The sequence below is a fragment of the Siphateles boraxobius genome, unplaced genomic scaffold (genome assembly GCF_051911475.1).
Source record: "Siphateles boraxobius isolate OS27281-9 unplaced genomic scaffold, OSU_SipBor_1 164, whole genome shotgun sequence".
NCBI lineage: Eukaryota > Metazoa > Chordata > Actinopteri > Cypriniformes > Leuciscidae > Siphateles > Siphateles boraxobius.
Genome location: NW_027508771.1, coordinates 1,097,175 through 1,113,423, shown reverse-complemented (window position 1 = coordinate 1,113,423; position 16,249 = coordinate 1,097,175). Strand labels below are relative to the sequence as shown.

The 16,249-nt window shown below is 39.6% G+C and overlaps 1 protein-coding gene across 1 annotated transcript in view; it reads left to right on the top strand.

Moving 5' to 3' along the window:
- The window catches only part of LOC143740062 (potassium channel subfamily K member 5-like), a 69,196-nt gene that overhangs the window by 31,782 nt on the left and 21,165 nt on the right, over nt 1–16,249 (top strand). The window contains exons 2-4 of the mRNA XM_077232141.1: nt 9,051–9,162; nt 9,534–9,700; nt 9,857–10,025. Of these exons, the coding sequence (XP_077088256.1) occupies nt 9,051–9,162; nt 9,534–9,700; nt 9,857–10,025 (448 nt within the window). The remainder of the gene's footprint in view (nt 1–9,050; nt 9,163–9,533; nt 9,701–9,856; nt 10,026–16,249) is intronic.

The window sequence follows — 16,249 nt, the reverse complement described above, 5'->3', positions numbered from 1 at the left end:
TGTGAGCGGAGCTTAGGTGGAGGCAGAACGATCCCTCTGTCCGCTTCACTAACGCTAGTTTGCAAGTTTTGTTAGCTTGTTTTTTAACAATGACGGGAGAAAATCAGATTTTATCTTAATGTGCAAGGTCACTCACTGTCCAGGAGCGCGATTGTTATTTGCAAAAGTAAATTTTAACGGACGGAACCAGATTGGCCGACCCATACATGCTCAGTCAATGGATGAACGATCTGACAGGATTAACGTTACCTCTGTCGAGTGGCCTGCCTTCTACTCCTACCTGATAGAGAAACCGAGCGTAAAGACAAACTGAGGGCATTTAAATCTTTAGATTCCTATAACTATGTGTTGAATGGTCTTGTGGCAACATTACATTGCGCGGTCCTGCCCAGCGCCAAGGCTAGAAGACGACAATGTAAAGTGACATTACAGTGCAATTTTAGTGATGTGAATATTTTCTAGAAATAAAAATATTTTTTATGAATTAAAATTATATCAATTAACTATGTATTTGATTATTCTTTCTTACCAGGTTCTTCAAAAAGTCTATCACAATCAATCACAACAATGTATACAATCATAGATTCACAAATAATCACAATCATTTACAAAACATTATGCAAATTTGTAAAAAAATTAAAATTGGATCCTGTAGGTGATTCTTGCACCCAGAAAAACAACAAGATGACATTTAATAAAAAATAATAATAATTTAAGATCCTTATTATGTAGCCGAATCTGTGCTGGTTTGTATTGGCCGCCTCCAGTTTTCACCTTGTTTTGCCTCCAGTTAACGCCGTGACGTAATTGTGACGTCGGCGCAAAAGGGGTCTATAGAACTCCCTGTTTTTTACTCCCTGCCTGAAACCCACTGTTTTAGTTCCTGTCTTTTCCTGCTCCGAATGGTCTCTTATACAATCTCTTAGACTTGGAGAATTTATTTACAGGTGTGAGCCCCAAAATATCCCATCCTCAAACAGCAGCTTTCAGTCTTGAATACTGTCTTATCTTTTTTGGCATGACAAGTCTCTAAACGAGTCCGACAAATTTATTAACCGACAGCATCTTTTATATCTGGGTGGAGCCATGGAGAGCACTTGAGTACTTGCACTTGAGTCGTGCGCAGAATGCAAAACTGATGGGAACAGCCCCCGTGGAGAACAATGACTAGATCTAAAACCTTCAGAGCTCATATCTCCATTGCTGTAAGTTACCGAAACCACACATGGAAAAACCCACAACACACAGTAGAAGCGCCATTGTGCAGCGCAGAGCGGCTCTCTTGCACTGTATGACGTGACAAACAACTATTGTCCAGTCTGGTTCTGTTCACACAGCGTGTTTTTTTCCAAGAATTCGGTTGTGGGTCCTGAAAATTTACGAGTATGGTTATACAATGTTGTCGTCACTACCGTAAAAATCAGTATTTCTGTCATGACAATTCTCGGGAGATTGGTATGGTACTAGAGATTGGCATGGTAATGGATATGACAATGTTAATGTATTTGATCTTGGCGGAATAGATCTGCTATGCTGCTGCTGCAGAGCAAGTACCGAGACTTGCTAATGCGAATACCTTTACAGACATTGCTGTGAAACATGTAAGACATGCTGCTGCTGCTGTACATTAATTAACCCCGTAGCAGATCCATACAGGTGGAGCTGGGGAAGGTGGGGGGTTTCTGAAAGACCTATCAGCCTGCACCATTCAAAGTTTCATGCCAGAACTATGTAATGTATGTGAACATAATCATATAAAGGACTTCATTCTGTTCCTGTGTGAATTTGGCCTTATTTCAAAGGTCCTTATAGCCTTCAACAGGAAAAGAACCTAAACCCACAAGGACTCTGACCAGGCAAATCATTTACAAAAAAATCTGTGAAAAATTTTGCAAGCTAATTCTAAGTTTTTCCAACTATATTACCTTTTATTATCTATTGAAAGCACTTTCTCACACTCTCCAATACAAATGCCCACACATACAGTGTCAATGACATATTTCTGTAGAAACAAAGTATACTTTTGTTTTCCATTTCACCTTTACCCTGCATGATTTAAGTGTTGATTTTTGGTTTCTGTTGGCTGGTGAGGCGAGTTGGGTGTGGAGGCAGAGACATTGTCCTTGCACAGTGGCTTTAGGTGTGTACCTGCTGATAACAGTGGAGAATGTCCTTGTTTGACAGGGGAGGTGATAAGCCATGGAAATATTTGATCTGCCTCTCACACGATCAAGACTGTCGAGGTCTTTTTGAAAGCGCAGCATTTTGTCTATTAGTTGATTGAATGTGGCCTTGTAGTGGAAAAAGTGCTAGTTCTTTCAAAGTAATCTCTCTGGGGTGACCAGGGTGATCTCTCACCCGGCTTTAAAACATTACATGATCTACGCAACAACCGGTAGCTTGAAGTGTTTTGAATGCTTATTTGAGTTATTTTATGTTAGTCATAAACTGCACGCTTGTCTGCATAAAGAGTTGAAGCATTGCTTTTAGTATTAGAGACTGGCGCTACATCTAAACTTGTGCCTACTCCTGAGGTAAGAATGTCAGAAGTCTGTGTATCTGCACCTGTGAATATTAAATTAAATAATGAGGGGAAAACAACAATGACAGTTTCTGGCTTTAGGAATATTGCTGTGGGTAACATTGAGTTATTGATGAAACACTGGATGTTGAAAAATTTGATGCGTTTGGAATGCAGTGGAATGCACTCTTATTAAGTGGTAATCCACCTGGTGGTTTTAATTGAAAGGGTTGTGGTGGAAAAGGAGCAGTTGGAGTTGATCTGCAACAAAGTATTTAATGAAAAGAGTGGCATGTATGTAGCATTGTCAGATGAGACCGCATCTCTACATGACATTGATTTGTGTTCACAGGGAGATTTTCTGTATAGTGCTGATATAATGAACTCAAGAGCTCTCACAAAATGATCCTTCACTGTAAATGTTGGAAGAGATTAATTCTTTTCTAGACACTTTTGGGAAGCAAGTTAATGTGCTTAACTGCATGATTTGAGGTACTGCCAGAAATGTTGCCCACATTTAAAAACACAGCAGGCTTGTTGGAAATATTGTGAATAAGAATTTTTCTGACACATTGCTTTAGAGGATCATATCTATCTGTGTGGCAGCAGAAGCATTTATTGTTATTGCTAAGAACAAACAAGGACATGCAGAGAGCAGAGAGAGAGAGAGAGAGAGAGAGAGAGAGAGAGAGAGATTTTTAAAATACATTTTATTACAATTCGGTTTTAATTCACACAAGAATACATATACAGCTGAATAAAAAAAACTCACAATATACTGTTAAAAATCAAAGTATTACTAAATATATTACAAAGAACACCTTTTATACACCATTTTTGCTCAAACAACATTACAACATTAGATTCTTTGTTGCATTGTAATAATGGAAATCAATTTGGATTCTTGATTTCAGCAGCATTGAAAAGAGCAATATTACATCAGTATCAGAATCTTTTTCAATTTTACTTTTTCTGCTTACATAAATTGCCATTTTTGCTTGACCCAAGAAAAAGTTAAACAACTGACACTCATAAGATCGTGTTCTCGAATACTTAAAACCACAAATAAAAATCTCCATTGAGAAGACTTCATCAAACTGTTTAAATAGATCTTGTAAAAAAATAATCAATGGTTTTAATCTTATACAATGCATACAAGTATGAAACACAGTTTCTCTTTGTGAACAAAAAGGACATTCTTGATTAACTTCATGATTTAACATTGAAACAAATGCGTTAACAGCTATAGTTCCATGCAAAACTCTCCATTGCAAGTCCCCTGTTTTTTTAAGCAATGGTGACTTATAAAGTGCCCCACATTTAGGTCTAATATTCTCACTTAAATGTAAGACATTGCGCCATGGTGCATCTACTTTACCATCAAGACTCCTCTTATTGAAAGCTTTAACACAACACTCATACATAGCTTTACTAGATGCTTTTTCTTTTCCCAACAACCTTAAATTATTACACTTTAAAAAAAAAACATGACACATTTCCAAATCAGGACTCAAAGACAAATTCGGAAAAGGATCATCATTCTTTGGTTGAATACACCCTTCTTCAAAGTCTTTTAACATTTTTAACTCTTCTTTGGTAATGATTTCTTTCCATTTAGACAGCAGCCGAGTTACTACCCGTGTTGACCTCATATTCAACTTTTCTTCCATTGCTTTAGAGTCAGATAAATCATGTCCAGTTATACGAACTAGGCTTCCAAGAGTAACGATGTGAGATCTAATGAGTACGTCCATCAAACCAGGAAAACATCCCTCGTTTGACACATCCAAACCTGATCCACAAATCAACGGTTCTTGAAGAGTCCAGTACAAAGAGTCCGTTATTTCACTTCTCGATACTTTAAAAAGTGACCATACTTTGAATAAATTACAATAAAAAATAGGTAACTTAGATACAGAAAACTTCTTAAGGTTCGTCCACAACAAAGGCTTGTCAAGACCCAGACCTTCAAAATTCCTAAAAATAATGGAAGCAACCAAACTCCAATTCTCATTTTCAGAACTTTCAAGAAACCTTTGTACATACTTTAGCCGAAAAGCGGCCACTCGACTCTGTAGATGAATCAGACCTTGTCCCCCTTCATTTTTAGACAGATACAAAACGCTTTGTGGCACCCAGTGTAAATTATCCCCAAAGAAATTAACTAAAATAGATTGAATTTTTTTCAGAAGAAGTGCTGGGGGGTCAATACATGCTAGCCAATGCCAAAGAGTAGAGGCTGCCAAATTGTTAATAATTAACACCCGCCCTCTATATGACATATTAGAAAGTAAAAACTTCCATTTATTCAAACGACCCACAATTTTCTCTTCTATCCCCTCAAAATTCTTCTTTACAGTTACATCATCTCCCAAATATACAACTAAATATTTAAACCCATCTCTACTCCATTTTAACCCCGCTGGGAGACTGGGTTGTCCATGAGTCCACTTTCCAACCAAGATAGCCTCACTTTTATTCCAATTTACTCTAGCGGAGGAAACAAGCATAAAATCCCTTAAAATCTTTATCCTTGACACATCGCTGTGTTCTTTAATGAAAATGACAATATCATCAGCATAAGCTGATAGTTTAAATACTTTTTCGCAATTTGGAATAGTTACACCCTTTAAATCTGCTCTAAACTTCCGTAAAAGGGGTTCAATTGTTAAACTATATAACATACCTGAAAGAGCACAACCTTGTCTGATACCTCTAAAAACACTAAAGGGGGCACATAAGTCACCATTTACCTTCAACAAACTTTCAACATCACAATAAAGAACTTTTAACTTATCAATAAATATGTTATAAAACCCAAAAGCCTCTAAAACCTCCCATAAATAACTATGTTCAATTCTGTCGAACGCTTTCTCTTGATCTATTGAAATCAAGCCAAAATCCACATCGAAGAGCTTACTGATATCAAACATGTCTCTGACAAAAGAAATATTATCGAAAATTTGCCTTCCTGGCACACAATAGGTCTGATCAGTGTGAATGACTTCTTCCAAAACCCCACTCAATCTATTTGCTAATGCCTTGGACAGAATTTTATAATCATTACACAACAATGGCACAGGCCTCCAGTTTTTTATTTCACTCAGGTCTCCCTTCTTGGGCAATAAAGTCAGCACTGCTCTACGGCAGCTCAGTGGTAACCTTCCACTGTTTAGACTTTCGTTGATGACTGCAAGCAGATCCGCACCAATCTCAGGCCAAAAAGACTTATAAAAGTCTACAGATAGGCCATCTATTCCTGGTGCTCTGCCGCATTCCATGCCTTGAAGAGCTTTCCTCAGCTCTTCTAACGTTATCTCTCTACAGAGACCGGCGTTCGCCTCTTCAGTCACCTGAGGAAGATCCTCAATAAACACATTAGTGTTTGACCTGTGTATAAGTTCACTGCTATATAGTTCTTCATAAAATTCTACCGCTCTCTTCCGAATTTCTGTATGATTCGACAAGAGTGCACCAACCTTAGAACGCAAAGCATGTATACATCTTTTTTGGCCATTTTTTCTTTCCAGATTAAAAAAAAATTTGGAATATACATCCATCCACTCTATATTCTTAAACCGGGATCTGATCAGAGCCCCTTGTTCTTTCAGGTCTAGAATTCCTGCCAATTCTTTGCTTTTTCGATTTAAAATTTCAATAAGCTCTTGATTTTGTTCAGTTCCAATAGATTCTTGTAGTTTTTTTATATCATTTTCTAGATTTACCATTGAAATATTTATTTCTTTAGTGATGTTGCAAGCAAACTGTTGACTCAATTGCTTGATTTGCGTTTTTCCAAAATCCCACCACTGCTGCAAAGAATGGAAATCAGATTTAGTGGTTCTAAAATCATTCCAAAAAGACTTAAAGATATCTCTAAATTCCATATCAATTAAAAGACTGTTATTAAAGTGCCACATTGCACTCTTTGGTTTTATGGATCCTAAAGTTAAAAAACACTGTACTAAACTGTGATCCGAAAAACTAACTGGAATGATAGAACAATCTCTAAAAAGAGTGAGTTGATGACCAAAACCATAAAATCTGTCCAATCTTGCTAAAGACAACCCCATATTACAAGAATGAACCCATGTATATTGTGAAAATTCCGCCAAACGTCAACAAGATCATGCGTTTCTATAAGCTGAATTAGCCTTTTTCGAGAAGCCATATGAGGCTCAACATGATTTCTATCTGAGGCAAATTCAGTGCAATTAAAATCTCCTCCAATTAAGAACAAATCCTCAGTATTACAATCACTTAATGCTTTACATAATGTATTCAGAAAGCCCATTCTTTCAACTGCATTGGTGGGAGCATAGATACAACCGAATTAATAAAAAGCATTGTCAAATTGAGCCCTTATTTTTAAAAATCTGCCTTTTACAACTTCTTCTACTTCATAAGAAATTGGAGTGGAATTTTGAGAAAATAAAATAGCAACCCCGCCACTTAGAGATGAATTATGACTACAAATGGTTAACCCATCAAATTCTCTTGCCCAATCTTCTTCATTGGAAACATCACTATGAGTTTCTTGTGCAAACAGAATGTCTATTTTCTTTATTTTCATTAACTCATATAATTCAAACCTTTTCTTCCCTTCTCGTGCCTCATTTAAATTAAGGGAAACAAAATGAAACTCTTTCATTAAAGAAAATGATAATCAAGACACAAACAAGCCTCATCTCATAAGTGGGATTTTAGAACTATTCAGCATTAATTCCCAATTGAAAATTTACTTTTGTGAGAATTTTTTTCAGTCTGTAAACCTCTTGATCAGAAAAAAGACCTTCACTCCTAAAACTCTTAGCTTTTTCTACAAATTGCTCAAGATCAGGAAAGTACTCTGAAATGTGCACATTTCTTGCATTCTTTGCTACTCTCAAAAAGAGCTTAACATCATCCCCACTGTAAGACTGTTCTGAACACTCATCTTTTGTCTGATCAAAAGTAACACTACAATCTGAAAGGTCAGTGACACTTTCAGTATCAGTTTGGCTATTTCCCAGTTTTTTTTTTAATTATTGTAGTGGCTCTGTTTCATTCTTCTCTTTTGCGGTGTTTTGAAAACACAATCATCTTGTTCCTTCTCAGAGTAAGGATCCTCGCCTTCCACCTCCATGTCTTGATTAATTACCGAACCCTGCATATCTAAAACATCAGTTAACTGATGCCTTTCATCAGGGACAGAGGCTTCTCCTATAACTCCCACTGCCACTTGCTCCTTCCCCTTTTCCTTCAAAGCTGCAGCATCACCTGATGAATCTGTTGAATTTACATCTACAAGTTTTTGTCCAGTGTCCTCATCAACTACCACTGTTGTAGGCACCTCACTCCTAACAATTTGTACTGTCCCCTCCTCTTCACCAACCCTTTCAACCGAGACTGGTGAAACTTTTTTCCTTGATTTCTCGTCCTATTTCACCACAACTAAGGCATTTCATGCTATTAGTCGTAGCATAAACTACATAGTTGAAGTCGTCATGATTAAAATTAAACGTCAAATCTAATTCCTCCTTGTTGTCCTTTAATACCATGTAAACAAAACGTCTAAAAGATACTACGTGTTTCAGCAACGTCGATTTACAACCAATCTGAATAATTTTTATTGGGGAAACCAATCTGCCATGCCTCTCCAAAAATTTCACCAACACCTCGTTTTTTATATATGTCGGCACGTTTGATAGAGTCACTTTTTTGGACGGAGTAGACAGTGGTAACACTGGAACAAAAACATTGTCAATGACAACACCACTTTCAACCAACAAGTTTGCTAATTCAACGGTTTTCAAAAAAACAACAACTGCGTTGTTCATTCTCGATGCTGACAGAACATTTTCGCAGCCAACCACCTCTCCTATAGCCAAACTGCACTCCTCCACACTAGCGTTCAAACTTAACTTCACCGCATGACGCCGTGTGAGGAAATCTAGCGTCCTCGCACTCGAAGTCATCCTGCCAGTTATAAAAACTGGCAGACAGACAACAAACCACTATCTTAACCCTACCAAACCCGTATACCACAAGTAGAAAGATAAAAGATAGAAAAATAGAAAACCTATTTTTGACACAGCGGCCAAAAAAAGAGAAAATAGTCCACACACTCACCACGCTTCCCACTCGCTCGCTCAACAGACGCTCACGCATGCGCAGAGAGAGAGAGAGAGAGTCTTGTTTAAGTGAGCATTTTTATATATAATAATTGCACTCAACAGAGTAATTGATCTGTGATTAAGGGATGTATTATGCCTCGTTCACTATACCTCATATCTTTGCATGATGTGAGCTCAGATCCATCGTCGAGAAACTTATATTTGAGGTATGGCCCACTCATGTCCTACAGATGACAGGCTCATCAGCATTCTGAGGGGGCTGCTGATAATATAATTTGCCTGAGAGGATATAAGCTCTGGTCTCAGACACAACATATCCACATGCTTCTCTAGAAAATAACCTCTCTTGATGTCATACTGTGTTCAAATTAAATGTGAGGCTATTTTCATCAGTTTGTTTGATTTTTAAATAGGTGGTGTCTGATGCTGCAGGACAAGGCGTCACCATCACAGGAGACAAAGCCTTCAATAACTGGAACTGGCCCAATGCCGTCATCTTTGCAGCTACAGTTATCACAACTATAGGTAAGGATCTGGTCCATTTAAGCAGTATCTTGGAAAATAATCAAAGGAAACAGATTTTTATTTTTAGACAAAAAAAAGAAACAAAATGCGGGTGAATTTATTTATGCTACAGTCATTAACACACAAATAATTTGTAATGATAAGTTATTATTATTATTTGCCATAATTCAGAGCCATTCAGGCATATCCCTCTTTCCTTACAAACAAGGGCACAGTACAGTGCTTTTGTTTGCTTAATACTCAGAGAAATACTTGTTAGCCAAAGATAGAACATGTGTTAAGACTGTGTAAATTGAACATCAAAAATGAGATGAATGGCATTTACTATAAACTGCAATCCATTTTCACCAAAAAAAAAAATTTTTCTGCAGGTTATGGAAATATTGCGCCAAAAACGCCTACAGGGAGGGTTTTCTGTATATTGTATGGTCTTTTTGGAGTGCCGCTGTGTTTCACCTGGATCAGTGAACTTGGAAAGTTTTTTGGTGGAAGAGCTAAACACCTCGGGCAATATCTTACTAAGAAAGGAGTAACATTGGTAAAGAGCAAACACACATATTCATTGTATTGCAAAAATGATTATCACTATAATAAATATAACTATAACAAAAATAGCTATGAGAACTTCTAACTGCATTTAGAAAATCTATTTTTGTGTTATAAGGTTGTTCTCTTTTTTTTTTGCTTCTCAAAGCGGAAAACACAGTTCACCTGCACAGCTGTCTTTCTGTTATGGGGTGTGCTGGTCCATTTGCTGATTCCTCCATTTGTATTCATGTCTCAAGAAGGCTGGACCTATATCGAGGGCTTGTATTTTTCTTTTGTCACTTTGACAACTATTGGGTTTGGTGATCTTGTAGCAGGTGGGTGTCTTAGTTGTTAAAACTGCTTGTTATCATAATCACTTGAGAAAATTAAGTCACTTAAGTTGGCTCTATCTCTCTATCTATATATATCCACAGTATACATCTATGTCTGTATATCTATATCTTTATATCTATCTCTCTCTCTCTCTCTCTCTCTCTCTCTCTCTCTCTCGCTCTCTCTCTCTCTATATATATATATATATATATATTAGGGATGGGACGATTACCGGCTTCACTATAAACCACGATAAAATGTACTGACGGTTAGTATTATCGTTTACAATTCAATTATCATTAAAACCGTGTTTGATTATCGCGATTTTAATAACTCACTATAAATCCTGTCCAGCCAGCAACAGTCTGACGCAGGTGCGCAATGTTGTTGTTTTTTTGTTTTTTTATTCGAGAAGGAATGGCGGAAGGCGGTGACCGTGCACGGGAGATTTTTCGGCCTTTTAAGAGGACCACAACTGAGGTGTGGTCATATTTTGGCATTTACAAAAATCCTGAGGGAGACTTAATCAAGGATGGTCACTGGACATGCACAAAAAAATTTGCTGCGATGGGGTAACGTTAAACACTTCAAATCTGCCGAGTCGTCTTGACCATCACACACTGTTGTAGCGAACGCAAGGCAAGTTAACTTTGATCTCAATACTAAAACTACGTCTGGGAAATATTTGGGCACAAAATGTTGTTTTGAGTTGAAATATTTTATCTCACTCACTTGAAATAAACTTGAAGCTTCCGCGAAGAAAAGTTTGCAGCAAGTGGCTTTGAGCCAAAGACGAACGAACAAGTTCAAACAAGACTATTAAGAGTGACATTTAAGAGATAAATGTATATTCATTGTACACTTATTACACCGATTTTCTTTTACCACATAATTAAGGGGACATATTGAATAGAGATTAATTTCTCTATTCTTTCCTGTTAAATCCATTTTGTACAGCTGTTTGTTTTATTTGTTGTTTGTTGATTCTTAAATATAAAACTTGTTGAAATGTTTTCAATGTGAGCATCAGTTCTTTTTTAACACTTCCATCTGGTTTCAACAAAACCGTAATATTGATAATCGCGATAATTTTGGTCACTATAATCGTGATATGAAATTTTCATACCGACCCATCCCTAATATATATATATATATTTATATCTCTCTCTCTCTCTGTCTCAATGTCTTCAGGATCACTAGAAAGGATCACTAGTTTTTATCAGGGTTGGAGCTAAACTATGCAGAAAAGTGGCCGTTCAGGTCAGAAGTTGCTTATCCCTGATTTGTATACTTTATGTAGGCTATTTAAAAATATATTTACCTCATATTATGCAATTGTTGTGTAAATACATTTATGCCACCTTTGATCAAGTCAGTATGTCATATGCAGCTTCTGTGCCACCTTGGCAATGTAAAGATGGCTTTTGTTGATGTTTATCAAAATTAAATAGGTAAAAGACTAGTATTCTGATTGATTGGATTCATTTATTAAATTTAAATATTTGACAAAAACAACACAGATGCAAGGTAGTTATAAAAATTGCCCTTACAAAGGTTAAAAATTAATACAGTGACCAGGAAGGGACATGTTCGGTTCACCTAGATTTGTCGTGGCCACGACATAGTAACATTCCAACTAACATTCCATAGTAACATTCCATTCATTCCAACATGATGGTGCTGAGTATAGCAGCCTCGGTGTTAGGTGCGCTTTGTTTTGTTTTTATGTGTTAATTTAGTTTTCGGCTGTGATTCTCGGTGCTCTTTCACTAGAGAAGAGCTCATGAACATCAGGGGAACAACTCCAGCGGACTTAGTTCCCACTTTCCTCGTGTCATCAGCGGAATTATTGGACTTTTTGGCGATGGGCTCTCTCGCTGTTGTTCGTGCTGTGAAGTGCCGCAGGAGAGGAAAAAGAGTCGTGCGTCTTCGCCTGCGGGGACTCCGCACATCGCTACCGGCAATATTTCTCTCCAACGTGCGCTCACTGTGCAACAAACTGGACGAACTTCAGCTTCTGGTGGGGAAAAACAGAGACTTTTATTCATCTTCTGTTCTGAGCTTCACGGAGACGTGGCTGTGTGAACTGATACCGGACTCCGCGCTGCAGCTGGCTGGCTTCCAACTGTACAGAGCGGACCGCGACAAAGAACCCTCCGGCAAAACAAAAGGTGGAGGTGTCTGTTTTAACATGAGCAATGACTGGTGTACCGACGTGACAGTGATTCACCAGCTCTGTTCTCCTGATCTAGAATTTTTTATCATTAACTGTAAACCATTTTACTCCACCCGTGAGTTTGCTTAATTCACTCTGGTTGGTGTTTACATTCCGCCCCAGGCCAACGTGCAGGACGCACAGCGCATGCTTGCTGACCAGATACTCTGTGTGGAACAGACAAACCCAGACTCCCTTATTATTGTTCTCGGTGACTTTAACAGGGGAAATCTCAGCCAAGAACTCCCCAAATACAGGCAGTTTATAAAGTGTCCAACCAGAGAGGGAAACACTTTGGATCACTGCTACACCACAGTCAGCTGTGCCTATCACGCCGTCACTCGCGCTCCACTGGGCCACTCTGATCACGTGATGGTCCATCTGATTCCTGCTTACAGGAAAAAATTAAAACTCTGTAAACCTATAGTGAGGACATCAAAGAAATGGACCAGTGAAGCTGTAGAGGATCTTCAGGCGTTTTTGGACTGCACTGACTGGGATGTTTTCAGGACTGCTACCAACAATCTGGACGAGTTTACAGAGTCTGTGACGTCCTACATCAGTTTCTGTGAAGACAGCTGTATACCAACACGCACCAGAGTGAGTTATAACAATGACAAACCCTGGTTTACAGCTAAACTCAGACAGCTAAGGTTGGAAAAGGAGGCATTCAGGAGTGGTGACAGGGCCGGGTGCAGGGCGTTAAAGTACAGGTTTAGCAAGGAGGTGGGAGAAGCTAAACGGCTGTACTCAGAGAGACTAAAGAACCAGTTCTCAGCAAACGACGCCACTTCTGTCTGGACCCCCTCCAGACAGATCACAAACTATAAACCCAAAGTCCCCCATTCCATAAATGACTCTCGCCTGGCAAATGAGCTGAACCAGTTCTACTGTCGCTTTGAGTCAATCGGACACCATCCCCCTTGACTCCTCCGCTCAGCTTCAACCACTCCCCCCCCCCCCCCCTCCTCAGAGTTGACCAGCTCAACCCCCTCCCCCCCTCTCTCCATCTCAGAGGGGGAAGTCAACAGGCTATTCAGGAGGCAGAACCCCCGCAAAGCAGCTGGGCCGGACTGTGTATCTCCATCCAGCCTGAAGCACTGTGCTGATCAGCTGTCTCCGGTGTTCACAGACATTTTTAACACCTCACTGGAGACATGCCATGTGCCAGCCTGCTTCAAAGCCTCCACCATCATCCCTGTCCCGAAAAAACCAAGGTCCACAGCACTAAACGACTACAGACCCGTCGCCCTGACCTCTGTGGTTATGAAGTCCTTTGAACGTCTTGTGTTGTCCCACCTAAAATCCATCACAGACCCACTCCTGGACCCCCTGGCCCTTCACTACACCCTCCAGCACCTGGACTCCCCTGGAACCTATGCTAGGATCCTGTTTGTGGATTTCAGCTCTGCTTTCAACACCATCATACCGGCCCTGCTGCAGGACAAGCTCTCTCAGCTGACCGTGCCTGACTCCACCTGTAGGTGGATCACTGACTTCCTGACGGACAGGAAGCAGCAGTGAAGCTGGGGAAACACGTCTCTGATTCCAGGACCATCAGCACCGGATCCCCTCAAGGCTGCATTCTTTCCCCACTTCTCTTCTCCCTGTACACCAACAGCTGCACCTCCAGTCACCAGTCCGTCAAGCTCCTGAAGTTTGCGGACGACACCACCCTCATTGGGCTCATCTCTGGTGGAGATGAGTCCGCCTACAGATGGGAGATCGACCATCTGGTGACCTGGTGCAGCCAGAACAGTCTGGAGCTCAACGCTCTGAAGACAGTGGAGATGGTCGTGGATTTTAGAAAGAGCTCAGCCCCACCCTCCCCCATTATCTTTTGTGACTCCAAAGTCACTGCTGTGGACTCCTTCCGCTTCCTTGGCACCATCATCTCCCGGGACCTCAAGTGGGAGCTGAACATAACCTCATCACCAAAAAGGCCAAGCAGAGGATGTACTTCCTGCGGCAACTGAAGAAGTTCAGCCTGCCATAGACAATGATGGTGCACTACTACAACGCCATCATTGAGTCCATCCTCACCTCCACCATCACCATCTGGTACGCTGTTGCCACCGCCAGGGACAAGGGAAGGCTGCAGCGTATCATTCGCTCTGCAGAGAAGGTGATTGGCTGCAATCTTCCATCACTTCAGGACCTCTACGCCTCCAGGACTCTTGAGGCGAGCAGGAAAGATTGCAGCTGACCCCTCCCACCCCGGACACATACTGTTTCAGTCTCTCCCCTCTGGCAGGAGGCTGCGGTCCATCAGGACCAAAACCTCTCGCCACAAAAACAGTTTCTTCCCATCGGCAGCTAGCCTCCTTAACAAGGGCCGGGTCCCCCACTGACACTCCCCCCTTGCAAATTACTCAAATGTCTCTGCACATGTAAAAACTTTCTTCTCATTTCATGCACAACCTGGCACATTGCACATACTTGTAGTTAATCTTTATTGTTGTATATTTTGTTTGGTCAATTTATATTTCATTTCATATTTATATATATTCCTACATTTATTTATGTCAACTGTATGTTTGTCTACATGTGATCACCTCACGACCAAAGCACTACTTGGCAATAAAGCACCTTCTGATTCTGATTCTATCTCTTGGGAACGTGTTAAGTCATGGCCATGTGATGTGAAGTCATGGCCTCCTGTGTCAACCTGGGATTATCAGAAATTGATATTACAGAAATGAATAGATTATTTTGAATTTAGAATGACAAACAACAGAGTTAAGATATATTACCATATTGTTCTGAATATAAGACATTTGTTTTTTTGTTGGAAATGCATCTGGAAAATGGGGTCATCTTATATAACATATCTTTATATAAATCTTATGATTAAATGGCTAAATATTAACAAGGCATTCACATTCATGCATTAAGTAGATTTACAAATTACTTTAAAGGCTAATACAACTAGTCTGTTACAAATTAATAATTAAAAAATTGACTCAAAGAGTAAAACTCAAGTGTATACACTAATATTATAGAACATTAAAAGACTGATAGTCTTGGTCACCATTAACTATCATTGCATCTTTTTATATTAAATATATTTAATGATGATTGAGATTGAATGCTGAGAACAAAAAAAAGTGTGTTTTTTAAATATACCTCTCGCAGTAGACACTTTATAAAGAAATCTTATCTTTTAACATTAAGGACCGAGAAATATAGCAGATCAATAGCTGTTCTTTTTGATGTAAGCTGAATATTGCAAGAGCAAAGATCTTTGTTTCTTCTTTATATTTTGCATAGCATTGGATGCATGCAAATATAACCGTGTTATTGGAGCAAAACAACTGAGCACCTGTGACTGGTCAATTTGTAGATGTAGAGAACAGCCACATGTGTATCAAAAATGTTCTTTTAGTTAGTATTCGCCCCCCAGCGATGGCCATATGGAGCTGAGATTTGAATATGAAGTTGTTTGCGGAAAAGACGTGCATGTTTCAGGCGATGATGAAAGTTTGTCACGTATATCTGGCTGCGTGTGCTGGAAGAGAAGACAACGTAGGAGATGAGGCAGATGTGCTGGAGTCTTAGGGTGTATTCACACCAGGAAAGTCCGATAGTTCACTTGCTTTGGTCCGGACCAAATAAAAAAATTGTTGTTTTTTTTTGGTACGGTTCGCTTTCACACTGCTCTTTTTTTCAAGTGAACCAAAATTTGTAAACAAAACCACACGTGTGTCGTGCCGACGCGGTGTCATTGGTTGTTGCGTTAAATCTTACCCAGATACAATGGTGCTATTTTCTGATTGGCTAACAACACCAGAGGAGACGCGCTTGATTCCTGCCAGTTCCACAGTGAGAGCGGCGCGGCCAGAGTTTTGGGTGCTGCGGCATATTAAATATATTACAAATAGTTTTTCAGCGTGAGAAATACAATGTGTGGCTGGAGAGCGTGACAAAAGACCGAAATGAGTGACTGTCACGCTCAATGCGTGACACTTGAGAGCCCTGTCACTCCATTCATTCCATTCCAATGATGCACAC